Below are 26,579 nucleotides of genomic sequence, written 5' to 3'. Positions count from 1 at the left end.
AAGTGCAGATAACTTGTGAATAAAACTAGTGCGGTTCCTTGTTGTGATTGGTTAAGCAGTACAGGAAGTACCTGCCTCTGTTACATGTTTTTTTTTTCGCCTTTGTTACATATATATAAATATACAACATGGCTGGATTATAGAATAGCCACCGCTGCGAATAGGACATATGCAAGGCGAGTTTAGTCCTGATTAAGAACATCCCAACAATACAGTTGGAGTTGTTTTAGGGTTAGACGAGTCCCACGTTACGTTGTTTTAAAGATGCATAGTCTCACTAAAGCAACGCTGGTTTTAAATGGAATTGGGCGGCGGTGTGTTGCTATGAATCGTTTTTCAGGAGCAAGAATCATTTGCAGGGGACTCGCGTGTGCAGCAGAACATGGGGAACACGAAATTAGCTTTATGATGTCATTATATCTGGAGGAGGAATGGTTGGGACCGCTATGGCTTGGTCTTTACGTGAGTCGAGGTGATCTCCTGAAGCTGCCAAGAGACAGCCCAATCTGCCCCTACAGTTGCCCCCTCTAAACTTATTTCTATAGCCACAACATCATAAACCCCGCCCATGTCTACAATTTATCTACATAAAATACAATTTTAAACTAAATCTTAACCATACTGCTAGCCTTAAACCGAACCCTAACCTGAAATTAAGCACATTTTTTTGCACATTTTTACTTTGTCGCAGTGTCATCTGATTTTGTGGCTGTGTCATCTGATTTTGTGGCTGTGTCATCTGATTTTGTGTTTGTATAATCCAATTTTGTGGCTATAGAATTGAGTGGAAACCCCTGTAAAGTATTTGTCTTAGTTCTATGTTGCTTAAGTAAGGTATAATTAAAACAAACATGTAGAGGAACTTTTTAATTTCTTGTTCTCTTTAAAACCACAAGTGGTGCCAAAATGTAGGCTATAACAATGCTTCACTGCTCTGAACATCATATCATTAGATCGTCTGTCTGTTTATCATTTTGGACGCTGCATCAATCAATTTCATAGATCCTCATTATTTTTGACAGGCACGGATCCAAGCTTGGAGGGGAAGAAGATTCTGCTGCTTGAGGCAGGCAACAAAATGGTGATGGACAAGGTCCCAGACGCCTATAGTACCAGAGTCCGCTCCATCAGCCCAGGTTCTGCCACCCTCCTCAGTGGTGCACAATTAGCAGCTCTGTTTTCCATTGGCAGCTAATAGCATCAGAAAAATTGCGGAAACCTCTCTGCCAGCAGATACACATGGCTACAATAGTATGGGGTTCATAATGAACAGGAGGAGTGAATAGTTGTTTATATCCAGTTTGGTAGTCAATATTATTGCCAGGGTTGGTTTATCCAGTTAATATGGACAGTATATCTTATCCAATGACAACATAGCTCTTGTTTGGGGGGCCAGCTTGCTGTCTGATTGAGCCTATTTGAGGTGTGGCTCAGTAAAAAAGGTTGTCAGGAAGTCGGTTAGGGATCAGTCCCATTCTGTCATGTCGCACATGCTTAGCAGGGATCATATCTGGCCTCTAGTCTACATCAGTCATTGATGGGATCCTCTAAACTATTATTCATGTCTCCTTGGGTTTTACTTGACACACTGATGATGAACTGCATGTCAATAAGGAAGTGAAAGTAGTGATTTGGATACCCATCTCTATGTCATGCTCAGTTAAATTGACTTTGCCCACTTCATATCTCATTTGATCAAATTTCTTTAACAAGTCATTATGGTGCTTGTATGCCTTATACATAACATTCCTACATTTTATAGATGAGCATCTTGTAGTATATAAAATAGTGTGTGTGTGCCTTTCAGGTGTTGGAGCATGGAATCACATTATGAACATGAGATGTAAGCCCTATCAGAAGATGCAGGTCAGTTTTTGGAAACTCCACTCTACCACAAGCACTAAAGGTATTTTTTTAAATTTGAAAAACCCTTTTATGTAGATTGTTAGTTACACCACTATATACTTACTTCCTTGCGTCAGTAACTTGTCTGGCTATAGAGTTTCAGGAAAATGTCATCTCCACTGCCATTTAACCTCCACTCAATCATGTACTTTGCTGAACGTGCTGTACAATGCCATTTTCCTCAGGAATCTATTTGTTCACAACAAAAAGGCAAACCAATAGTGGTTTAAAACACGCATTTCGTTCATTCCTCTGCCTAATTTATACATCCTCATAGGCCATGCAAATGCAAGGGTGCTTTCAAACCCAAAAGACAGGAGGAGGTACATTTAAAAAGATGACCAAAACTCCCTGGCTTGGTGAAAGGTTTGGTTTTCCTTCTGGCCACAGTGGCAGAGTGTTTATTTATTAGGAGCACATTTAATAGGAAGAATAAATCTATTTGGCAGCTTTGACTAGGCACTCATTCTCTTTGTCTACTAATTATAAAGATTCATGTGACAAACCGGAGGCAGGAGATGAAAGATGACAGGATGTATGGATGTCAGCAGCAAAGTGACCCTGTTTTACAGCTGTGGGTACAGGCTGAGTCCCTTCTGTAAGATGTGGCCAGTTTGTATCAAAGACCAAACCTCAGGGTTTCACTCATGGCCAAGGATGTCATCATAAAATGCCATATGGTGATTGTGGTGATATACCTCTCCCATAATACCTTAACTGCTCTGCTCCTTTTTCTGCTGGTTTGTTTCCTGATGCATATTACAAGGATAGAGGAGCAGTGCGTTGAGGTTAACCTAAAAAAAGACCTTCACTATCCCAAAAAGTTAACTACTGTCTTAAAAAGGAAATATAATCTGAAATAGGGTTTTGAGAAAGGAAAGGTTTCCCTATGAGTCATTAGTAAGCCATTTCCAATGGTCTCTCCCTTGTCTGAGTGTTAGGATGGAAAGATAAACAGGTTTTAAAGCTCCCGTTTGGGGATTTCTCCTAGCAAAGAGGACAATAAGTACATAGCAACAAATTTCTTATCAACAGAAGTATTATTTTTCTCCAACTTAAAAACTACTTGCAGTTTGGTTTCATTAAATCTTTCAAGCAGCCAACCACTTGTCACAAGTTGCAAACCCACCACCATTAGTGGTTTTCTTGTAGAGTAAAACTCACTACTTTATGTTGGAAAAAAGTAGTTTAGCTGTGTTACTTCTGAAAGATAAGGTCTGTCACCTTGGTAGCAAAGCCATCAGTCCTACATAAGCATAAACACTTTCTGCGTTGCATGGACCGTTTTGACCGTTTCAGAAACCATCTCAGACAGTCTCAATTGTGAGCCACAATTATGTTTTCGTTCTGACTCTCTACTGTTTTGGGATACATGAACAAATATTTACTTGCTCAGTAATGTTAACTAATGTTTTACTGTAGCTTACTTATTTGTTGGGCCAAAAATATTGCCATAAATCAACATCACTAATGACCTTTCATCGTGCTTCAGTAAACTTCCATAGAACCAAGTCAACCATAGAACCAGAAGGGTGTTGGTGACCTTCCTAGAACTTAGTTTGGTACTTGAAGTAGTGGCTGCCAAGTTCTGGCTGCAGATGAACAACTTTGATGTGTTCAGTTCAATGAGGCTGTGCTTCTTTGGCCCGGCTAAATATAGGGAAAGGGGGTGCATTTAAAGATAGAGTTGTAGACCACAGGGATAATTGGTCTCTCATTTAGGTTTGGGATGCCTGCTCAGATGCCCTGATTACATTCGATAAGGAGAACCTGCAGGACGAGATGGCATACATTGTGGAGAACGACATCATTGTGGCAGCCCTAACAAAACAGCTGGAGAATCTGTCTGGTAAGAAAAGCAGCTTCATGTACAGTCCAGTTGCATTGATGATTTTCACATGAAACCCTCTCTATGCACCAGCAGTGATGTGACTCTCCTTAGAAGACCTCTTGATTCCATTGACATCCTGTTAATGAGCACTGGGTCTGGCAGCTCATGTTATGTCACCACATTTGTTCCATCCTGTCCCTGTGTTTTATTTATTTGTACTTTCCCCAGTGTCTGTTTTTAAAGACCAGTGCAGCTCTTGGACACATCCAGGTTTTTCCTGCTATTTCAATCAAGCGCCATATTCCCTGTTTGCCAGTGAAAGCACTCCATAGACCCAGTGCCATGGGAAGACACGTGCAGTGGTCCAGTGACCTATTTAATATTGACATGTGCTTCCACACCATGAGGATGCTAAAGTGCTGACGTTGTATTGTTGCTGAAATTAGACAGAGGTTCGCAAATGAAACTTGAGCACTGCTGTGTGATCGACTGTAAAACTACGTATTTATAAACAGCCTTTTTAACATTTTGCGCTAAACAGATTTTCCTTACGTGCATGAAGTTGGTCCTCTACTTTCTTTTTTCTTCCTTTGTTCATGATGTTTCTCTGCTTCTGAGGAAGTACATGAAAAGCATGCACTGAGCCAGCTGGTTTGTAGTAACTCTGCTCTCCAATCACTGCAAGCCAATATTTGTCACTCGTGTTCAGGACTAGTAGTCAATCTGCGGATGGGAACCTCTTCAAGTGGGCAAAGCCAAGTGTAATTCCAGATCCTTTCTTGTTCGGGATGACTGGCTACTGATATTCCAAGAAAGTGGGAGTTTTTAGTGCAACCCCAGCATGCTGGCAGCAAGTGGAAAGTGTGGCATGGTCGGCTTGTAGATAAACACTATTAGTCAATCCTATGCGGCAAGCCAAGACCATTTAGAAGATTGTCAATGTGAGCCTCGGCAACTGGTCCCTGGCAGAGAGGGAAACCAATGGTGTTTTACGAGGTGGTTTGTAGATCCTCCACCGCTTTAGTCACTTACAGCCAAACCTTACTCTCTCTTTTTCCTTTTTGGAGGGAACAAGTAGCAAAGCCTTAATTAGTGTGACCAATGCTGGTCCCTTTCTTGTTTAGTGAAAATAGGGGTACGCATTTGACCTAAAACAATTCTCTGTGGCGAACCCAGGCTCTGCTTTTGACCAGCTTTTTCTCTGTGTTTTGTCTGTCAGGTCAGGTGAAGGTCCAGTACAAAACCAAGGTGGTGATGTACACTTGGCCCAAGTCTCACCAGGTAGCTGAATCCATCCCCTGGGTTCAGGTCACCCTGGCCAATGGACAGACATTTCAAACCAAACTACTGGTCAGTCCAACAGCTGAGTAGTAACTCTTTGATTTTATGTATGTTGTGAATGTTATTGTTTTTTAGCATTTGACCATGATGCTCTAGGCTATAACCACTGTGATTGGCTGTTTTTCAGATTGGAGCAGATGGGCCAAATTTGATGGTGAGGCAGGAGGCGGGGATACCCACGGTCAAGTGGAATTACGACCAATCAGCTGTTGTGGCTGTCCTGCATCTGTGAGATCACCAACACACCATGTATTACCATATAATAACACCTAGAGGGATACTCTATTATTTTCATGTTTTATAGTATTTATCAAATTTATTTATAAAGCCCTTCTTACATCAGCTGATATCTCTGTACAGAAACCCAGCCTAAAACCCCAAACAGCAAGTATTGCAGGTGTAGAAGCACGATGGCTAGGAAAAACTCCTTAGAAAGGCGAGAACCTAGGAAGAAACCTAGAAAAGAACTAGGCTATGAGGGGTGGCCAGTCCTCTTCTGGCTGTGCCAGATTATAACAGAACATGGCAAGATGTTCAAATGTTCATAAGTGACCAGCAGGGTCAAATAATAATAATCACAGTGGATGTCGAGGGTGCAACAGGTCAGCGCCTCAGGAGTAAATGTCAGTTGGCTTTTCATAGCCGATCATATACCCTTCTTATACAGCCAACAGAGAACAATGTTGCGTGGCAGAGGTTCCTTCCAATAGGACCCATAGCAATGTTACCGGTAAGTGTGTATGTTCAAAATGCAAATGATCTTTTTGCTGTTCCTTCTTTTTATCTGACATCCCCCTTCTCTCCTTTGGCTGTAGTTGTCGGACACAGAGAGCTCTTTGGTGTGGTCGACTAGCTACTGCAGCTAGTTGAAGAGAGCTTTGTGGACACCATCAACTCTGCCTTTGTGAGTCAGGCCTGACCCCACCAAATCAGCTAATGACAATGAGGAACAAGTGCCAAAATACAGCAGAGAGAGAAATGGATATCTGATATATCCATATGTGATATGAAAATAACATTTATGAATGGAAATGCCCTTGTTAAAATACCAACATATGCACACTAAGTGCACCAATGAACCAGTTAGCCAATACCAATGGGTGCACTTGTCACTGTTCTCTATCTACACTACATCATACGTGTAGACAATGCCAACGTTGCCGGCCTAAAGTTGCTTTCCCAAGCCGGCTATTTTTACTGGTCCTGCCAATAGGGTCACCACGGTTCAGTCATGCTTGCTTTCAGACCTGGTTCGCTAATTAAACCTGTGGTCTGCCAGTGTTGGTCATTACTGCATGGAATGGTTTTCAAACTTAGCTAATTCAACAGCATGGCCTGACCAGCTTCTTCTTTTAATTAGAAAGGCTCCTGTAATGCCGCCAAACCATTTTGTTAGAAAGGAAAAGTACACCCACTCTGCATTTCTGCTCTAGTTTGCATCTTTGTTAACTTAATTGTCTACCACACCCCTCTCTATCTTTTCTGTACCGCCCCCTTCTCTGTCTGTCTATTCCTCTACCCTCTGTCACTGCCTCTCCTTTTCTGTCTCTTCCTTTCTGGCTTGATCTCTTCCTCTGTCTCTCTCTTCCTCTCTCCCTTTGTGTCTTCGTGTCTCTCTCTGTCTCCCTCTATCTGTCGTCTTTGTCTGCCAGTGGCGTGGCAAGAATCGGCCCAAAAAGCCGGGTCATGTTCCTCCTGGGCATGGGCCACGCATCAGAGTACATCAGGCACCGGGTGGCCCTCATCAGGTAAGTCAACACTCATCCCTGTGGGACACTGAGTTATTGAACTTCACATCGGTTTGCCTTGGAAAACCATGACTTATAATTCACTTGGAATTTTGTAAATAGAAGGTTTATATGCCCTTATTCTGTAAAGGTATAAAAGGGTCATAAAAACAATCATTATCGACTGCATGTAAAAAAAAAATGGTTGGTTAATTCCTCAGCTCAATCATTGGTATTTCTGTTTATTTGAAGGGAATGCTTGCTCTGGTCCTACCCCATAGATGTAGTGACTAGGTCCTACCCCGTAGATGTGGTGACTATGTCCTACCCCGTAGATGTAGTGACTAGGTCCTACCCCGTAGATGTAGTGACTAGGTCCTACCCCGTAGATGTAGTGACTAGGTCCTACCCCGTAGATGTAGTGACTAGGTCCTACCCCGTAGATGTAGTGACTAGGTCCTACCCGTAGATGTAGTGACTAGGTCCTATCCCGTAGATGTAGTGACTAGGTTTACATGGCGGGGGTCTTTAGTTTTCTATGCAGGGATGCAGCACACCGTGTCCACCCTCTAGCTGGCCAAGGAGCCAAAATGGGCTTTGGGGATGTGGCCTGTCTCACTAACTTTAAGGATCTGGGTTAGTGACTATACTAAACAGACACAAAACACAGCAGACATAGCCAGTGGTTTCTCATAAGCTTTTCCCATAATCCAGGCTAGGACGCTTGCTGTTGTTCTTGATTATAAAAAGAACCGGCTTTCCTCCAAAGTTTATTCTTTTTTTTTTCTCCCATTCTGCCAAGGACTGTACATTGCTTTTTCATAGAAATGGAAATCCTGTTATGTGAATCTTTTATTTGTTTTACTTTGAAGTCAGAATAGCTCCAATGTATTGACTGAATGCAACAAAAATTAAAATAAAATGTTCACAGGACCAGAATATGAAACTCTTTCCTCCATGATATGTAACCCCTGGTGTTTTGCTCTACTCTGTGCTGCGTTGTGCAGGGGCCATGTAACCCTTGGTGTTTTGCTCTACTCTGTGCTGCGTTGTGCAGGGGCCATGTAACCCTTGGTGTTTTGCTCTACTCTGTGCTGCGTTGTGCAGGGGCCATGTAACCCTTGGTGTTTTGCTCTACTTGTGCTGCGTTGTGCAGGGGCCATGTAACCCTGGTGTTTTGCTCTACTCTGTGCTGCGTTGTGCAGGGGCCATGTAACCCTTGGTGTTTTGCTCTACTCTGTGCTGCGTTGTGCAGGGGCCATGTAACCCTGGTGTTTTGCTCTACTCTGTGCTGCGTTGTGCAGGGGCCATGTAACCCTTGGTGTTTTGCTCTACTCTGTGCTGCGTTGTGCAGGGGCCATGTAACCCTTGGTGTTTTGCTCTACTCTGTGCTGCGTTGTGCAGGGGCCATGTAACCCTTGGTGTTTTGCTCTACTCTGTGCTGCGTTGTGCAGGGGCCATGTAACCCTTGGTGTTTTGCTCTACTCTGTGCTGCGTTGTGCAGGGGCCATGTAACCCTTGGTGTTTTGCTCTACTCTGTGCTGCGTTGTGCAGGGGCCATGTAACCCTTGGTGTTTTGCTCTACTCTGTGCTGCGTTGTGCAGGGGCCATGTAACCCTTGGTGTTTTGCTCTACTCTGTGCTGCGTTGTGCAGGGGCCATGTAACCCTGGTGTTTTGCTCTACTCTGTGCTGCGTTGTGCAGGGGCCATGTAACCCTTGGTGTTTTTTGCTCTACTCTGTGCTGCGTTGTGCAGGGGCCATGTAACCCTTGGTGTTTTGCTCTACTCTGTGCTGCGTTGTGCAGGGGCCATGTAACCCTTGGTGTTTTGCTCTACTCTGTGCTGCGTTGTGCAGGGGCCATGTAACCCTTGGTGTTTTGCTCTACTCTGTGCTGCGTTGTGCAGGGGCCATGTAACCCTTGGTGTTTTGCTCTACTTTGTGCTGCGTTGCGCAGGGGCCATGTAACCCTTGGTGTTTTGCTCTACTTTGTGCTGCGTTGTGCAGGGGCCATGTAACCCTTGGTGTTTTGCTCTACTTTGTGCTGCGTTGTGCAGGGGCCATGTAACCCTTGGTGTTTTGCTCTACTCTGTGCTACGTTGTGCAGGGGCCATGTAACCCTTGGTGTTTTGCTCTACTCTGTGCTGCGTTGTGCAGGGGCCATGTAACCCTTGGTGTTTTGCTCTACTCTGTGCTGCGTTGTGCAGGGGCCATGTAACCCTTGGTGTTTTGCTCTACTCTGTGCTGCGTTGTGCAGGGGCCATGTAACCCTTGGTGTTTTGCTCTACTCTGTGCTGCGTTGTGCAGGGGCCATGTAACCCTTGGTGTTTTGCTCTACTCTGTGCTGCGTTGTGCAGGGGCCATGTAACCCTTGGTGTTTTGCTCTACTCTGTGCTGCGTTGTGCAGGGGCCATGTAACCCTTGGTGTTTTGCTCTACTCTGTGCTGCGTTGTGCAGGGGCCATGTAACCCTTGGTGTTTTGCTCTACTCTGTGCTGCGTTGTGCAGGGGCCATGTAACCCTTGGTGTTTTGCTCTACTCTGTGCTGCGTTGTGCAGGGGCCATGTAACCCTTGGTGTTTTGCTCTACTCTGTGCTGCGTTGTGCAGGGGCCATGTAACCCTGGTGTTTTGCTCTACTCTGTGCTGCGTTGTGCAGGGGCCATGTAACCCTTGGTGTTTTGCTCTACTCTGTGCTGCGTTGTGCAGGGGCCATGTAACCCTTGGTGTTTTGCTCTACTTGTGCTGCGTTGTGCAGGGGCCATGTAACCCTTGGTGTTTTGCTCTACTCTGTGCTGCGTTGTGCAGGGGCCATGTAACCCTTGGTGTTTTGCTCTACTCTGTGCTGCGTTGTGCAGGGGCCATGTAACCCTTGGTGTTTTGCTCTACTCTGTGCTACGTTGTGCAGGGTCCATGTAACCCCTGGTGTTTTGCTCTACTCTGTGCTGCGTTGTGCAGGGGCCATGTAACCCTTGGTGTTTTGCTCTACTCTGTGCTGCGTTGTGCAGGGGCCATGTAACCCTTGGTGTTTTGCTCTACTCTGTGCTGCGTTGTGCAGGGGCCATGTAACCCTTGGTGTTTTGCTCTACTCTGTGCTGCGTTGTGCAGGGGCCATGCAGCATCTGTTGGAATATGAGGCGGAACGGCAGTGACACAACCTGCCCATGATGGCCGCCATCGACCTGATGAAACGACTCTACTCAACTAACGCTGCCCATGTGGTTCTCTTACGCACCTTCGGTCTGCAAGCCACCAACACACGACCAGCCATAAAAGTATGCTGTCTCTCTCTTTACTAAAGTGAACCCCCAACTCTTCGATCACACAACACGTGTTCAAGTAGAATTGATCACTTCTTGAACCCCCAAGGTTGGGTCATCTCTCAGCAGTAATCCCCACCTTTGGCTTTGCCCATGACCCCACCCTCTTCTGATTACATGGCTTTTTACTTCAGCACTGCCTATAATTTCCATGGTCGAGAACCTACTACTACAGCAGCTAAGTTTAGCCCCAAATTTAGCATTACCGAAAGTGTGTGGGTGGGGTGCAGGGCTGGCCCCGGGGCTGCGTTACGGCGGTATTGACTTGTGTTTTCACACCCCTTTTATTACAGACCGCTCATGTGAAATGGCTTTATTTCATACTAAGTGATTCAGACCAAAGCAACCGTAACTGGTTGTAAAGGCATTTCCCCCCTGGAGACCCAAAGTTATGCTTGGCATTTTTCCATATTAAATGTTCAGTTTCACAGTTTACAGATATCGCATACAGAGGTTTGTTGTGCCACTTTTTATGCAGACAGAAAAGATGCTTGTAATTGGATTTAGTAACACTTGCTAGTGCTATACGCAGATGGATAAGTATGGATGGATGAATGGAAATGGATGTTTTAGATTTGTGAGTTGATCTGTTGATCTCGTTCTTTGTCTCTCCAGGAGCAGATCATGGCGTTTGCAAGCGAGTGACACGTACACTGGTCCTGAAGTGGCAGTTTGACGGGACTCCAAAGATGATATGCCACTGTGACTTTGTGAATGGAATGTAAAGTGTAAATTAATAAAGTTATATATTATGCTCTGTTATTACATGAACATCGCTATACCTGCATGTCTTTCTTTGTGTGTTGATGATTTTGGAAACTTCCAAGCATCATTCTGTATCACAGTTTCACAATCTGTTGGAATTTTTATGACAGAAAATTTGTTTCAGAAAACATGTATTTAAAATGTTTTGCAAATGTATTGAGAATGAAATGCATAAATATATAATTTACTTAAGTATTCACCCCCCCTTGAGTCAATACTTTATAGAAACACCTTTGGCGGTGATTACATCTTTGAGTCGTCTTGGGTATGTCTGTATCAACTATGCAGTTCTGGATTTGGGGATTTTTCTCCCATTCTTTCGGGCTGATTTTCTCAAGTTCTGTTAAGTTAGATGGGGAGCGGCGGTGAACAGCAATCTTCAAGTTTTTCCACAGATTTTCAATGGGATTCAATTCTGAGCTTTGGCTGGGCCACTCAAGGACTTTCACATTCTTGTTCAGAAGCCATTCCCGTGTTGCGTTGGCTGTATGCTTGGGATCATTGTCCTGTTGGAATGTAAGTCTTCACCCCCAGTCTGTTGTTTGCACAGGTTCTCATCAAGGAGTCTCCCAGTCCCTGCCACTGAAAAGCATCCCTATAGCATGATGCTGCCACCACCATGTTTCACAGTAGGAAAGGTGTTCGTCGGGGGATGAACTGCCTGGTTTTCTCCAGACATTGTGCTTTGCATCCATTCCAAATAGTAACATTTTTCTCTCACCAGACCACCGATTCTTTTGCCTTATCTGTCTTTCATGTGCCTTTTTGAAAACTTCAGGCATGCTGTCATGTGCTCTTTTTTTCAAGAGTGGCTTCCGTCTGGCTCTCCCTTAAAGCCCAGATTGGTGAAGTGCTGTAGATATTGTCCTTCTGGCAGGTTCTCCCATCTCAGCTAAGGAACTCTGTAGTTTGGTCAGTGTTCATTGGGTTCTTTGGTCACCTACCTGACCAAGATCTTTCTTGTCTGGTTGATCAGTTTGGTCTGAACGCCAGCTCTAGGCAGAGTCTGGGTAGTTCCTTAGAAAGAAAATACACAGACAGGTGACCAAGAACCCAATCAAGTAGCGACATCTCAAAGATGATCAATGGAAATTGGATGCATCTGACTCCAATTTGGAGCGCATAGCAAAGGGGTGTAAATAATTATGTAAATGAGATATTTCTGTGTTTCATTTTCAATAAATTTGCTAACATTTCTAAAAATAAGTCTTCATGTTTCAGCCTTTCGTGTGTAGATAGGTGTGATTATTATTTATTTTCATTCAGGCTGTAACATGGAATAATTCAAGGTATGAATACTTTCTTAAGGCACTGTACCTGTACACCAAGTACACTTTTAATATTTTATTCAAACATACTTGTATAATGTATGTTTTACTTGCACCAGGTTTTCATAAAATGTGATTTACATGATCAGTTATCCAGCAGTTCACCTTAACTTTGAACATTATGCAGCAGAAATAAAGTTCTCTTTTGCAAAGTCAAAGCAGTTACAGTCTGGTAAGTATTTTACTTATACAGGTTTACTTTGTAGTATTATATACAGCAGTAGTTATTGTACATATTTGCTACTGAACATATAGCGGCTATTGTTGAATAGGCTAATGCATTGCATTAGAGCAATTATACAGCGAAGTTCATTTTGTACAAATTGCACCAGCATTCAAAATAATCAGGATCTGAGATTTAAATATTTGTACAGTTCACAAGAAAATTCCAAACAGTATTAATAAGCATGTATGTGCCTTGCACCTAGAGCTATATCCGCACAACTGAAAGATGTATGGGTTTAAGGTCTTTGATATACCTGACATGCTTCTTAGGCTGTATGTATCAGTCTATGGATGATGTAGTACTAGAGGGATATTGAAATGACTGGTTGCTGAATACAGCCACAAGCCAAAGCTACATTGTAATTTGGAGAGGGTCATGTAGTCTTGCCACGGTTGATCGAACAATGACCATTTAGTGCTCCACTGTAGACAACACAAATAACGCAGACTTTACCAACAGTCAGAAACACAAAGCACTCACTTTTCTGATTCAATACAACTGGCCATTCTACACAAGGGCCACATCTACTAAGGCTGCACTTTCAAAACATAGGCATCAACGTCATAACGTATGTATTCATATATCAAATGCAAGACATACTCAGTGAGAACACTACCATCTCACCCTCTGTGCTTTACTTGCCCCCTGAGTTGTGGCAAATTGGTCATCTCCTTTAACATTGATGAATATGTACAACTCTGTAGACAACATCCAAGCAACAGTTCTCAGCTACAGCACAGGCAGTTAAAGTGTTATGTGCAAAGTATGAGGGGAAACGTTTCTGTTTACTTAACTTCAATGATAAATTGCTTAACTCTTGTGAGGGAAAATATCTTGTTCACCTGTCCTACAGTATGATGTACTGGAAATATATTTCCAGATAGAATGAGTTGCATTCAGAGCTATGACTGATGGTTGCATTCCTGCAACTTATTTTCTCTCCAAATATTCCACTGTACATTACAGTGCACTCCAGGACCACAGTAAGCACCAAAGTTCTCTAAATACCTGACCAGTTGCAGTGCTTCTAACAACTCTACATGCTCAAAGGTAGCCAAATAAGACTGCATTTCAGGTCAGACACCCCGAAGGAAGCGCATATACTGTATAAACGCTTGCTTTACAAAAATAAAGTCAACTCACTAATTATGGATGAAACATACAGTAGAAATAGCTGTCCTTCATTATAAAAAATATAGTGATTTCTTTGTCAACAGTTCTTGGATTATTTGCAGGAGGGTGCTGGGGACGGAGGGGAGGGGTTGGCTGGAAAAGCTTGGCAGTGCTGCTGAGCAGGTGGGAGGGATGGTCGGGGGGGTGACCCCATTAACAGGCTGTCCCTCTCAGTGCTTGCAGGCAGGTAGAATAGCTGCCCTTAGTGGATGTTGAGGTTGTTGAAGTGATCGAATGTGGCTCCCAAGGCCCAACTTGTCTCAACATTGTTCACCTTCTTGGCGAGCTGTGGATCAGAACAAGAAAAAAAAACATACAAAATAAACCATCATGTTAAGTTGACCTATTAACCTCTTGGTGCCTGTCCCCTCCCTGTGTGCCCAGTGACCTGTTTCTGACTGTCTCACCTGCAGCACTGTGTTGTCCTTGAAGCCAAAACCCTCCTTCAACAGGCATGTGATATATGTCATATCCATGCAGAGGAAGGGGCTGATGGGACGGTACTTGGTCATCTTGTTGCACACTTAAACAAAAAACAAGACGGCACTACATTAACAACAACTCACATACCACTGGCAGAAAGCAGAGAGCACAGGTGGGTGTATTTAGAGATATCTTGTGTCATGTTCAAAGTGGGGTCAAGCAGCACACAACCTCTAACCCGTGTGCCACATTATAGAAAGCTGGTCATCTTGTTTTGTTTAGCTGACTGAGCAAAGGGGTGTGAGAAGAGTCAAGGGTCAACACATGTTGGTGAATCTGGGGGTGGGAGGCCGAGCCAAACAGACAAGCTGTACACAGCGTGTCTCTCTCAGTCTCAGCCCCCGGGTCGGGTTGGGTGTTGTGTGGCTGTCAGGTACAAGGTACAAGAGACAGAGCTCAGAGCTGCCCAGGTCAACTGCCTGCCAACCTGCCCAATGCCAGACGTGTTCATCGAGACCATGTGAAAGTGTTCTCATAATGCAAATAGACTTTACATAAGACACCAACTCACTCCTGCTAGCTGTAAATCTAGCACAACATGGGCATTTATTTTGCCACATACTCTAATGGATTAACCAAGGCTATATGTCCATCTAACCTGTCAGGACACTTAGTCAATTATGTGTAAATGTCTTAGGTAAATGTCCAAGTGTATATAGAATATTAATGTATTTGTGTATGCTCCAAGAACAGTTAAGAATCAGACATTTCATCTAATGGTCCTTGGTTATATTGGAAATGGCAGAAAAATGTGCCAATGTTAGGTTAGCTGTGTCAAGAAGAAGTTTGGCCACAAACAAGGTTGAATATTTGAGTTCAAACAGCGTGTATTTTTGCAGGCAAACTTTGTGGGGTAAGGAACTGATATTTTGTGAGGCCTTGTGAGATTGTTGTAGTCTAAAATAAACACCAACATTTCTTGATTGTACACTGTGTACTGTATCAACATAGTCAACATGTGTCTAAGAGAAAAGCCTAGGACTCTCTCACCTTCTTTGGCTCTCTTCTTGAAGTCCCTGACTTCTACCATACCACCCCGACTGCCATCTGGAAAACAAAAACAAGACTAGCTTACTTCTAGTGATCTGCTACAACAGTTGTCATTTCAGTTTTCCAAGCATAATCATGAAAAATACAGTAAATGTATTTGAGTAGAAAACAATTAAACCATTATTTTTATTTAAACACTTCATATCATTGAGGTTTTACTGGATGCAGGCTGAATGGGGATTTTGTAGCTGTCCTGCTCTGTGTGTCTTCTCACCAATGAGGCCTGACTCCACAGCTCTGTCGAAGTAGTAGGAGAAGGCGTAGAAGATGCTGCTGCCCTTTATCTCGAATGGCTGGTGCACGATGCCTTTCACCACCCTCATCACTTCATAGTAACACAGCTTGTACCCTGCATAGCCTGGAGAGAGATCACATCCTTAGTATCTAACACAAGCTGTACTCAATCTTCAAGGTAGGTATCATATTTAGATTACAGCGTTATGTCAGCTTTATGACAACAAAACACCCAAATCAGTTGTTATCAAGAATAATTCAAAATCAGCACCAACAATAAAATATTTATCATCAAATGAGAGTGAAATAACTGAGTTTGCTGCATGCTTGTGGTGGAATGCACTGGGACTCCCTGGAGCCTCTTTATGATGTCAAAATGGGGTTGATGCTATGGGCTCTCAAGAGCGCGACACTCGAAAAACCCTAAAAGTACACTCACAGCATCCTGGGATTGGTTGGTTACAACCAGGGAAACCAAGTGCTGACAAGAGTAGCACTTAGCATAGGCCTGTTGGGTGATCTATTTTTACCACATAATTGTGAGCGGTCAACATCAAGCCTTTCGTTACACAGAGAAATAACATCTCTGGGACTAACCCAGTATCTTTTGGCTACATGACTGTGGTATGGGAGTGTTGCATTATTTGTGGAGTAAACTGACAATTTTCCTCTCATTTAAATACAAGGTTTGCTGTATTATAACTGTTGAAAGTCTGAGTGCAGAGAGAAAGAATGACAAAACATGCATTTTGCACCACAGTGCAGCTGGCTCCAGTGGAAAAATGTTCCCAACTCTTACTCAACTCTTACATTGAGCTATCGGAGACAGAATAATTGATTTCTAGATTAGAGGATTATGTTTTTAAATGATGTTATCGAAATGGTAGGTTTTATTTTGCGCTTACCATCAGGAATTCCGCTAACTTTGTAAGTGATTCCACCAAAAGTCCAGTCCTCTCTGAACTTCTTGGGTAGACAGGAGCTTGTGAAAACTTTCCACTCCAGACCTGAAAGAATAAACCAGATTGGTTATAGGATTGTCCATTGTCCCTCCGAGGATGACATTTAAATAGTGTCTGATTTATAGAAATCTTAAGTGTGTCTTGCAGCATTATACAAATCTATTCATCTGTCATGAACAGATGAATGACTGCAGATAAGCTTGCATATCTAAGTAAATATGCCTATTTTAAATTACCATCAGCTCCCAAAGCCCCAAGAGTTGCCAATCGAGCAGCTACAAGTCCATTTCCAAGGTAGCTGAACGAGGACAGAAATGCAGAATACATTCATGACCATGCCAAAGTAATGTGAGTATACTGTTTTGCATTGTATGCCATGACATATAAAGTACCTGCTGTACCAATGGTTGATTACAAACCTGTGAGTGTAGAGCTGTAGAGTGTTATTGAACATGTTGATGTTGGCAATGTAACTGGCTGGGGCGGTGAACACTGTTTTCTATAGGAACAGAGAGAGGTGTTCAGTAATATGTCATTAAATAGCAATAGTTCTCTCAATCTTTGCAAAATGTCACTAACAGTGGAGTTCAGTTGAACATTTACCTTTGATTTTGGAAGGAAAGTGATCTGGGTAGATCCTCCACCCAAGTCCAGGATACCCACTGTCTTCCTGGTCTTGGCATACAAGTGACCTAAAGAAAACAGGTGGAAAGTCAAACACACAGAATTGGAAATAGAAAAATATAGACAGGATGCTATCCATCATCAACATTATAAACAGAAAGTAGAACATACACGTACTGTACATTTACCACATACTGCATTTAGCATTCATTCATATTCCAACCACCCGCCTGAGACAAAGACTGGCATTCTAGCAGATACAGTGGGACAAAAAAGTATTGACCAAATACTTATTTTCCACCATAATTTGCAAATAAATTCATTAAAAATCCTACAATGTGATTTTCTGGATTTTTTTTCTCATTTTGTCTGTCATAGTTGAAGTGTACCTATGATGAAAATTACAGGCCTCTCTCATCTTTTTAAGTGGGAGAACTTGCACAATTGGTGGCTGACTAAATACTTTTTTGCCCCACTGTATTCAGGGCCTTCAGAAAGTATTCAGACCCCTTCAACTTTTCCACATTTTGTTACGTTACAACCTTATTCCAAAATGGATTAAATAAAACAAATTCTACATCAATCTACACACAATACCCCATATTGACAATGTGAATGTATTAAAAATAAAAAACTGAAATATCATATTTACATAAGTATTCAGACCTTTTACTCAGTACTTTGTTGAAGCACCTTTTTATGCAGCGATTACAGCCTTGAGTCTTCAAATCAAATTTTATTAGTCACATACACATGGTTAGCAGATGTTATTGTGAGTGTAGCGAAATACTTGTGCTTCTAGTTCCAACAGTGCAGCAATATCTAATAAGTAATCTAACAATTCCACAACTACCTAATACACACAAATCTAAGTAAAGGAATGGAATAAGAATATATACATATAAATATATGGATGAGCAATGACAGAGCGGCATAGGCAAGTTGCAATAGATGGTATAAAATACAGTATATACATATGAGATGAGTAATGCAAGATATGTAAACGTTATTAAAGTGGCATTATTAAAGTGACTAGTGATGCATTTATTAAAGTGGCTAATGATTTCAAGTCTGTATTTAGGCAGCAGCCTCTCTGTGTTAGTGATGACTGTTTAACAGTCTGATAGCCTTGAGATAGAAGCTATATTTCAGTCTCTCAGTCCCAGCTTTGATGCACCTGTACTGACCTCGCTTTCTGGATGGTAGCGGGGTGAACAGGCAGTGGCTCAAGTAGTTGTTGTCCTTGATGATCTTTTTGGCCTTGCTGTGACATCGGGTGATGTAGGTGTCCTGGAGGGCAGGTAGTTTGCCCCCGGTGATGCGTTGTACAGACCGTACCACCCTCTGGAGAGCCCTGCGGTTGTGGGCGGTGCCGTTGCCGTACCAGGCAGTGATACAGCCCGACAGGATGCTCTGAGTTGTGCATCTGTAAAAGTTTGTGAGGGTTTTAGGTGACAAGCCAAATTTCTTCAGCCTCCTGAGGTTGAAGAGGTGCTGTTGCGCCTTCACCACACTGTCTGTGTGGGTGGACCATTTCAGTTTGTCCGTGATGTGTACGCAGAGGAACTTAAAACTTCACTGCTGTCCCATCGATGTGGATAGGGGGGTGCTCCCTCTGTGTTTTCCTGAAGTCCATGATCTCCTTTGTTTTGTTGACGTTGCATGAGAGGTTGTTTTCCTGACACCACACTCCTGAGTGCCCTCACCTCCTCCCTATAGGCTGTCTCATCATTGCTTTTAATCAAGCCTACTACTGTTAGATCGTCTGCAAACTTGATGATTGAGTTGGAGGCGTGCTTGGCCAAGCAATCATGGGTGAACAGGGAGTACAGGAGTGGGCTGAGCATGCACCCTTGTGGGGCACCAGTGCTGAGATTCAGCAAAGTGGAGGTATTGTTTCCTACCTTCACCTGGGGGCGGCCCGTCAGGAAGTCTAGGACCCAATTGCACAGGGCAGGGTTGAGACCGAGGGCCTCAAGCTTAATGATGAGCTTGGAGGGTACTATGGTGTTGAATGTTGAACTGAAGGCAATGAACAGCATGCTTACATAGGTATTCCTCTTGTGCAGATAGGATAGGGCAGTGTGATGGCGACCTATTGGGGCAGTACACAAATTGAAGTGGGGTGACAGGTAAGCTGGAGGTGATATGATCCTTGACTAGTCTCAAAGCACTTCATGATGACAGAAGTGAGTGGTACGGGGTGATAGTCATTCAGTTCAGTTACATTTGCCTTCTTGGGTACAGGAACAATGCTGGCCATCTTGAAGCATGTGGGGACAGCAGACTGGGATAGGGGGAGATTGAATACGTCCGTAAACACACCAGCCAGCTGGTCTGCGCATGCTCTGAGGACGCGACTAGGGATGCCGTCTGGGCTGGCAGCCTTGCGAGGGTTAACACTTTTAAATGGCTTACTCATGTAGGCCACAGAGAAGGTGAGCCCACAGTCCTTGGTAGCGGGCCATGTCGGTAGCACTGTATTATCCTCAAAGTGGGCAAAGAAGGTGTTAAGTTTGTTTGGAAGCAAGACGTCAGTGTCCGTGATGTGGCTGATTTTCTTTTTGTCGTCTGATTGTCTGTAGACCCTGCCACATACGTCTCATGTCTAAGCCATTGAATTGTGACTCCACTTTGTCCCTGTATTGACATTACGCTTGTTTGACTGCCTTGCGGAGGGAATAACTACACTGTTTGTATTTGGCCATATTCCCAGTCACCTTTCCATATTTATATGCGGTGGTCCGCGCTTTCAATTTTGCATGAATGCCACCATCTATCCACAGTTTCTGGTTTGGGTAAGTTTTAATAGTCTGTGGGTACAACATCTCCTATGCACTTCCTTATAAACTCACTCCCTGAATCAGCGTGAATAGTCCTTATCACGGGTACATCCTGTTTGAGTTTCTGCCTATAGGAAGGGGAAAGCAAATTGGAGTCGTGGTCAGATTTGCCGAAAGGAGAGCGGAGGAGGGCCTTGTATACATTGCGGAAATTAGAGTAGCAGTCTTCTTGGTCCTTCTGTGGCTCAGTTGGTAGAGCATGGCGCTTGTAACGCCAGGGTAGTGGGTTCGATTCCCGGGACCACCCATACGTAGAATGTATGCACACATGACTGTAAGTCGCTTTGGATAAAAGCGTCAGCTAAATGGCATATATTATTATATATTATTATTATTCTTGAGTATGACACTACAAGCTTGGCACACCTGTATTTGGGGATTTTCACTCATTCTTCTCTGCAGATGCTCTCAAGCTCTGTCAGGTTGGATGTGGAGCGTCACTGCACAGCTATTTTCAGGTCTCTCCAGAGATGTTCAATCAGGTTCAAGTCTGGGCTCTGGCTGGGCCACTCAAGGACATTCAGAGACATGTCCCGAAACCACTCCTGTGTTGTCTTGGCTGTGTGCTTAGGGTGGTTGCCCTGTTGGAAGGTGAACCTTCGCCCCCAGTCTGAGAGCAGGTTTTCATCAAGGATCTCTCTGTACTTTGTTCCCTTCATCTTTCTCTTGATTCTGACTAGTCTCCTAGTCACTGCAGCTGAAAAACATCCAAACAGCAAGATGCTGCCACCAACATGCTTCACCGTAGGGATGGGGCCAGGTTTCCTCTAGATGTGACATTTGGCATTCAGGCCAAAGAGTTCATTCTTGGTTTCATCAGACCAGATAATCTTGTTTCTCATGGTCTGAGAGTCCTTTAGCTGCCTTTTGGCAAACTTCAAAGCAGGCTGTCATGTGCCTTTTACTGAGGAGTGGCTTCCGTCTGGCCACTCTACTATAAAGGCCTGATTGGTGGAGTGCTGCAGAGATGGTTGTCCTTCTGGAAAGTTATCCGATCTCCACAGAGGAACTCTGGAGCTCTGTCAGAGTGACCATCGGGTTTTTGGTCACCTCCGTGAACAAATCAAATCAAATCAAATTGATTTATATAGCCTTTCGTACATCAGCTGATATCTCAAAGTGCTGTACAGAAACCCAGCCTAAAACCCCAAACAGCAAGCAATGCAGGTGTAGAAGCACGGTGGCTAGGAAAAACTCCATAGAAAGGCCAAAACCTAGGAAGAAACCTAGAGAGGAACCAGGCTATGTGGGGTGGCCAGTCCTCTTCTGGCTGTGCCGGGTGGAGATTATAACAGAACATGGCCAAGATGTTCAAATGTTCATAAATGACCAGCATGGTCGAATAATAATAAGGCAGAACAGTTGAAACTGGAGCAGCAGCACGGTCAGGTGGACTGGGGACAGCAAGGAGTCATCATGTCAACAAGGCCCTTCTCCCCCGATTGCTCAATTTGGTCGGGCGACTAGCTCTAGGAAGAGTCCTGGTAGTTCCAAACTTCTACCATTTAAAAATGATTGAGGCCACTGTTTTCTTGGGGACCTTAAATGCTGCAGACATTGTTTGGTACCCTGCCCCAGATCTGTGCCTCAACACAACCCTGATTCAGAGCTCTGCAGACAATTCCTTTGACCTCATGGCTTTGTTTTTGCCCTGACATTCACTGTCAACTGTGGGACCAGACAGGTGTGTGCTTTTCCAAATCATGTCCAATTAATTGAATTTACCACAGGTGGACTCCAATCAAGTTGTAGAAACATCTCAAGGATGATCAATGGAAACAGGAAGCACCTGAGCTCAATTTCGAGTAACATAGCAAAGGGTCTGAGTACTTATGTAAATAAGGTACTTCTGTTTTTTATTTTCAATATATTTGTCAAATGAATTATTAATTGTAATTTTTCGCTTTGTCATTGTGGGGTATTGTGTAGATTGATGGGGGAAAATATGTATTTAAACCATTTTAGAATAAGGTTGTAACGTAACAAAATGTGGAAAAAGGGAGGGGATCTGAATACTTTCTGGATGCACTGTAGGTCTGTGGCCACCGAGAGGAAGAAAAAGGCTATTGTTTGGGCCATAGGATAGGTTTGAAAAGAAATCTCCTCTTATTACACAAACACTGCGTGAAAATTGAGGGAATTTTACATCCCATCGTGACCAGATGGTGGCCAACATGACTCAATACAAGACAGTCAGACAAAGACAGGAGTCTTTCACTGCCCGGCAACTGTGTACAGTGTAAACCTCAGAAATGACCCCCCTGACCATTAACACCACCTTAGCAAAACATGAGCAATGCCTTACCTGTCAAAAAGTTCACCGTTACCCAGGCCAGGACTCCTACGAGAGAGAGTAGATGGAGAGAGTGTAAACATTCCCTTGAACAGAATCATGTGCAATTGTTGCCTTTGTAGTCTTGTAGTTGGAAGTTACCATACATATTGCCATTTGAACACATGCATAGAGGACAGACTGTACTGTCAGTTCAGAGATTGGAGTTTTTAAAAATATAATTTAGCAGCTATGCTACATTAGTAATATTTGTCTGACATGGATAGACCAACCCAGGTAATTACTACTGTCTCAGATCTCATGTTATGGTTCTCATAAAGTGAGTCTAATGAATTGCACATCTGATGAAACAGGAGTTAGTGCGTGTGTCTTAATGAGTGATGTGGAGGATCACTTAATATTGGGCGTGGAAAGGGAACTCAGACAAGGTTATTTAGTTGCTCTATGAGGTAGCAATAGAGCTCTTATGAGGAAACAGTTGGTATATACAGTGGGGCAATAAAGTATTTAGTCAGCCACCAATTGTGCAAGTTCTCCCACTTAAAAAGATGAGAGAGGCCTGTAAATTTCATCATAGGTACACTTCAACTATGACGGACAAAATGAGAAAAAAAATCCAGAAAATCACATTGTAGGATTTTTAATGAATTTATTTGCAAATTATTGTGGAAAATAAGTATTTGGTCAATAACAAAAGTTTATCTCAATACTTTGTTATATACCCTTTGTTGGCAATGACAGAGGTCAAACGTTTTCTGTAAGTCTTCACAAGGTTTTCACACACTGTTGCTGGTATTTTGGCCCATTCCTCCATGCAGATCTCCTCTAGAGCAGTGATATGTTGCGGCTGTTGCTGGGCAACACGGACTTTCAACTCCCTCCAAAGATTTTCTATGGGGTTGAGATCTGGAGACTGACTAGGCCACTCCAGGACCTTGAAATGCTTCTTATGAAGCCACTCCTTCGTTGCCGGGCGGTGTGTTTGGGATCATTGTCAAGCTGAAAGACCCAGCCACGTTTCATCTTCAATGCCCTTGCAGATGGAAGGAAGTTTTCACTCAAAATCTCACGATACATGGCCCCCATTCATTCTTTCCTTTACACGGATCAGTCGTCCTGGTCCCTTTGCAGAATAACAGCCCCAAAGCATGATGTTTCACCCCCATGCTTCACAGTAGGTATGGTGTTCTTTGGATGCAACTCAGCATTCTTTGTCCTCCAAACACAACGAGTTGAGTTTTTACCAAAAAGTTATATTTTGGTTTCATCTGACCATATGACATTCTCCCAATCTTCTTCTGGATCATCCAAATGCTCTCTAGCAAACTTCAGACGGTTCTGGATGTATGTATGTACTGGCTTAAGCAGGGGGACACGTCTGGCACTGCAGGATTTGAGTCCCTGGGGGCGTAGTGTGTTACTGATGGTAGGCTTTGTTACTTTGGTCCCAGCTCTCTGCAGGTCATTCACTAGATCCCCCCGTGTGGTTCTGGGATTTTTGCTCACCGTTCTTGTGATCATTTTGACCCCACGGGGTGAGATCTTGCGTGGAGCCTGAGATCGAGGGAGATTATCAGTGGTCTTGTATGTCTTCCATTTCCTAATAATTGCTCCCACAGTTGATTTCTTCAAACCAAGCTGCTTGCCTATTGCAGATTCAGTCTTCCCAGCCTGGTGCAGGTCTACAATTTTGTTTCTGGTGTCCTTTGACAGCCCTTTGGTCTTGGCCATAGTGGAGTTTGGAGTGTGACTGTTTGAGATCGTGGACAGGTGTCTTTTATACTGATAACAAGTTCAAACAGGTGCCATTAATACGAATGGAGGACAGAGGAGCCTCTTAAAGAAGAAGTTACAGGTCTGTGAGAGCCAGAAATCTTGCTTGTTTGTAGGTGACCAAATACTTATTTTCCACCATAATTTGCAAATAAATTCATTAAAAATCCTACAATGTGATTTTCTAGATTTTTTTTTCTAATTATGTCTGTCATAGTTGAGGTGTACCTATGATGAAAATTACAGGCCTCTCTCATCTTTTTAAGTGGGAGAACTTGCACAATTGGTGGCTGACTAAATACTTTTTTGCCCCACTGTACTAACCACCTGGTTTGACAATACTGCAGTGTTTTGCTCATCTAAACAATGTCTGCAATTAAATGATTGAATGTGTTTCACTTTTTACCAACATAACCAAAATACCACAGTAGCGTAAAATAAAATTAGAGAGATGTTGTTGACATACCAACATAATGGCATACCTTCATTTGTTCCATTCATTATGGAGACACTGTTGTTTGGTACAAAGAAGGGGGACTCGCCAAAGACTTCCCGAACCTACATAGACAATTTATGGTGAGAGTGCATATTAACAAAGAACATCCTGAATAAAGACAATAAGAACAAAACATGAAGCTAAAATACCATTATATCTCTTATATCTAGACTCGGAATCATTCATTTGTCTGAGAATGATAGAATTCAAAAACCACAAGCTAGAGTAGCTGCATTCATTTAATAATTCAATTTAATATTTCAATTGACATGTTCCACTACATTTTGCACAGTGATGGCCACCAAAAAGTCAGAAGAGTTTTCCCCGTTCTTTCAAGGACACTTGTAAGCACTTAGCGGTTTCTCGACCCTATCCTTAGCGGGACGGGTCATCCCTGTGCCAAACTGTCTGAGGGTAGAGAAAACGTGCATACCTCATCCAGCAGAGCGTTAGCCTTCTCCTCGGGTAGGAGGCGGAGCCCGGCTGTGGCTTTCAGGACCACCGGGGTCTGCTTCCATTCATGTTCTGGCACCGTCTTCTTGGCCACCTTCAGCAGCGCTCTGATCGTGTTCCCACCCTGAATGGGATAACAGGCATTAACAGATGAGCATGGTCGCCACTGGAACACTCTCAGCATATCCGTGACCAAACTAGGCTGATATGGATATTTCAACAGTGAATTAAGTATATAACGGCATTGACATATTCAGTTGATTAAAGGGTTGATATGTTTGTCCACATATGCTGTTCACATCAGGTTTGTAAAATGTAGATCAAGAAAGTAAAGATCAGACGTAGTGATAGCATCAGCGGAATCAGTTCATGTAATTATACGGTCTACATCACATTGCAGACTGTAATGTGGACTGTGGACAAACCTCCTAATTCCCCCAATCCCTAAATGAGAAAATGATAGACATGATACATACCTCTTCAGGCTTATCTTTATAGGCAGACAGACCAGGCTTCACTGCATGATACATCTCATTGTCCAGAACTGGCAGCTCAACTAAAAAGAGAAACAGTGGATGCATTCAAATGTCAAACAAGATGAACATGTGAGATAATACAATTCTGTTGCATTTAGGTCTGCTTTTAAATGAGCTTTGTTGCCTCAATCACTCCATTACTTTTCAATCGCTGATGTTTAGACAGAGTAAATACAAAAACAAATTCCCTTCTAGAGTCCATTGGAGGTCTGTTTTTAGAGATTTCAGTCACACTAACTACAACTCAGCTTGCTCTCTCCCCATGCTGATGGCACATGCTTGTGTTTACACCACTGAGCGAATGACCCAACAGCAAACAGACTCTCTGGGAGACCGCTGAGTGTAACGCCCTATTGGCTCCTGAGGCAGAGAGTGAATGAGATAGACAGAAAGAGAGAGAAAGCACTCACCAGGGTCTTTCTGAATAAACTTGTAGATGTGGATACGGGTGCCTGTGCTCCCAGCATCGAACATGATCCCATAGAAAGTGCGGCTGTTGACAGGTTGGGAGACCTCAGGCAAGACTTCAGGCAGGAGGTTTTCGGGCAGGAGGTTTTCCATGTTAGCAGAGTGTTCGTGGTGGACTGTCTGGCGGTGATAGTAGGTTGCCTCCGCTTGGAAGTTCCAAGCCAGAACCCACATGCACATTATTGTAAGGATTAGCATCTGAAGAGACATCGTTTAACACCCGAAGAAACACTGATGTTTTTGTAAAAGCTAAGCAAAACACGTTACAGTGCCTTTTTCAAGTTAGTCTTCAGAGGAGCAGCACAAAATGCAGTGGCAGCTTGCAGAGGTGATGAGAGGGAGGCAACCGGAGAGACAGAAGCAGTGGGTAGCTATGCACACTCAGGACTGTCTGGTCATCTGTTTACAGTATATAAAGACATAAGGGCTTGGTGTGGGGCCACACCATCATAGGCCATCCACCAATCCTGTTGCGTTCCATCTCAGTTCCTTCAAGAGTCCCCCCTTCCGAAAGAGCTGAATACTGAATACCTGCTTATCAGAATACTTTATTCCTAAACTGGGTAACACTAAACCATTTTTTTTCTTAATCTTTAGTGTGCAGACTGGAGCCAAAAATCCCCCTAAAAGAAGAAAGAGGATATATCAAGACATCAATACGACTGGCTTGCAGAAACTTGCAGCAATGTTCTTAAAATACATTTTATTGGTGTATTTAATTAAGACTTACGTGCAAACTTGCCGATTACAAAA

The 26,579-nt window shown here is 43.2% G+C and overlaps 2 protein-coding genes across 3 annotated transcripts; one reads left to right on the top strand and one right to left on the bottom strand.

Moving 5' to 3' along the window:
• The first annotated feature begins 71 nt into the window (after positions 1-71).
• Positions 72-10,881, top strand: LOC118362514 (ubiquinone biosynthesis monooxygenase COQ6, mitochondrial-like). Of its 2 annotated transcripts, none has more exons than XM_035742900.2 (11): positions 72-472; positions 1,023-1,136; positions 1,808-1,866; positions 3,628-3,754; positions 4,956-5,086; positions 5,205-5,305; positions 5,745-5,807; positions 5,893-5,981; positions 6,730-6,825; positions 9,908-10,074; positions 10,735-10,881. In XM_035742900.2, the coding sequence occupies exons 1-7, from the start codon at positions 265-267 to the stop codon at positions 5,785-5,787; spliced, it is 783 nt and encodes a 260-aa protein (XP_035598793.1). In that variant the 5' UTR covers positions 72-264; the 3' UTR covers positions 5,788-5,807; positions 5,893-5,981; positions 6,730-6,825; positions 9,908-10,074; positions 10,735-10,881. The 2 variants fall into 2 exon arrangements, with proteins under 2 accessions (XP_035598793.1, XP_052342179.1); XM_052486219.1 differs by having other exon boundaries at positions 75-462.
• Positions 10,882-12,198: 1,317 nt separating this feature from the next.
• LOC118362513 (ectonucleoside triphosphate diphosphohydrolase 5-like) lies at positions 12,199-26,268 on the bottom strand. Its single transcript, XM_035742897.2, has 13 exons — positions 25,769-26,268; positions 25,299-25,378; positions 24,803-24,946; positions 24,356-24,431; positions 22,113-22,148; positions 16,944-17,032; positions 16,760-16,839; positions 16,577-16,638; positions 16,284-16,385; positions 15,359-15,502; positions 15,085-15,141; positions 14,019-14,134; positions 12,199-13,897 (listed from the first exon to the last, which is right to left on the bottom strand). Exons 1-13 carry the CDS (start codon positions 26,034-26,036, stop codon positions 13,814-13,816), a joined length of 1,338 nt encoding a protein of 445 aa, XP_035598790.1. The 5' UTR covers positions 26,037-26,268; the 3' UTR covers positions 12,199-13,813.
• Between the last annotated feature and the right edge of the window lie 311 nt (positions 26,269-26,579).

Source organism: Oncorhynchus keta, chromosome 29, assembly GCF_023373465.1.
Source record: "Oncorhynchus keta strain PuntledgeMale-10-30-2019 chromosome 29, Oket_V2, whole genome shotgun sequence".
Taxonomy (NCBI): domain Eukaryota; kingdom Metazoa; phylum Chordata; class Actinopteri; order Salmoniformes; family Salmonidae; genus Oncorhynchus; species Oncorhynchus keta.
This window is presented reverse-complemented; position numbering and strand designations above follow the sequence as displayed.

Coding starts and splice junctions, on each gene's coding strand:
- LOC118362514 (XM_035742900.2), top strand. CDS start 265: ATGCATAGTCTCACTAAAGCAACGCTGGTTTTAAATGGAATTGGGCGG. Junction 473..1,022: donor TGGTCTTTACGTGAGTCGAG/GTGATCTCCTGA, acceptor TATTTTTGACAG/GCACGGATCCAAGCTTGGAG. Junction 3,755..4,955: donor ACAGCTGGAGAATCTGTCTG/GTAAGAAAAGCA, acceptor TTTGTCTGTCAG/GTCAGGTGAAGGTCCAGTAC.
- LOC118362513 (XM_035742897.2), bottom strand. CDS start 26,036: ATGTCTCTTCAGATGCTAATCCTTACAATAATGTGCATGTGGGTTCTG. Junction 15,503..16,283: donor AGTTAGCGGAATTCCTGATG/GTAAGCGCAAAA, acceptor ATCTCTCTCCAG/GCTATGCAGGGTACAAGCTG. Junction 15,142..15,358: donor TGTGGAGTCAGGCCTCATTG/GTGAGAAGACAC, acceptor TTTGTTTTCCAG/ATGGCAGTCGGGGTGGTATG.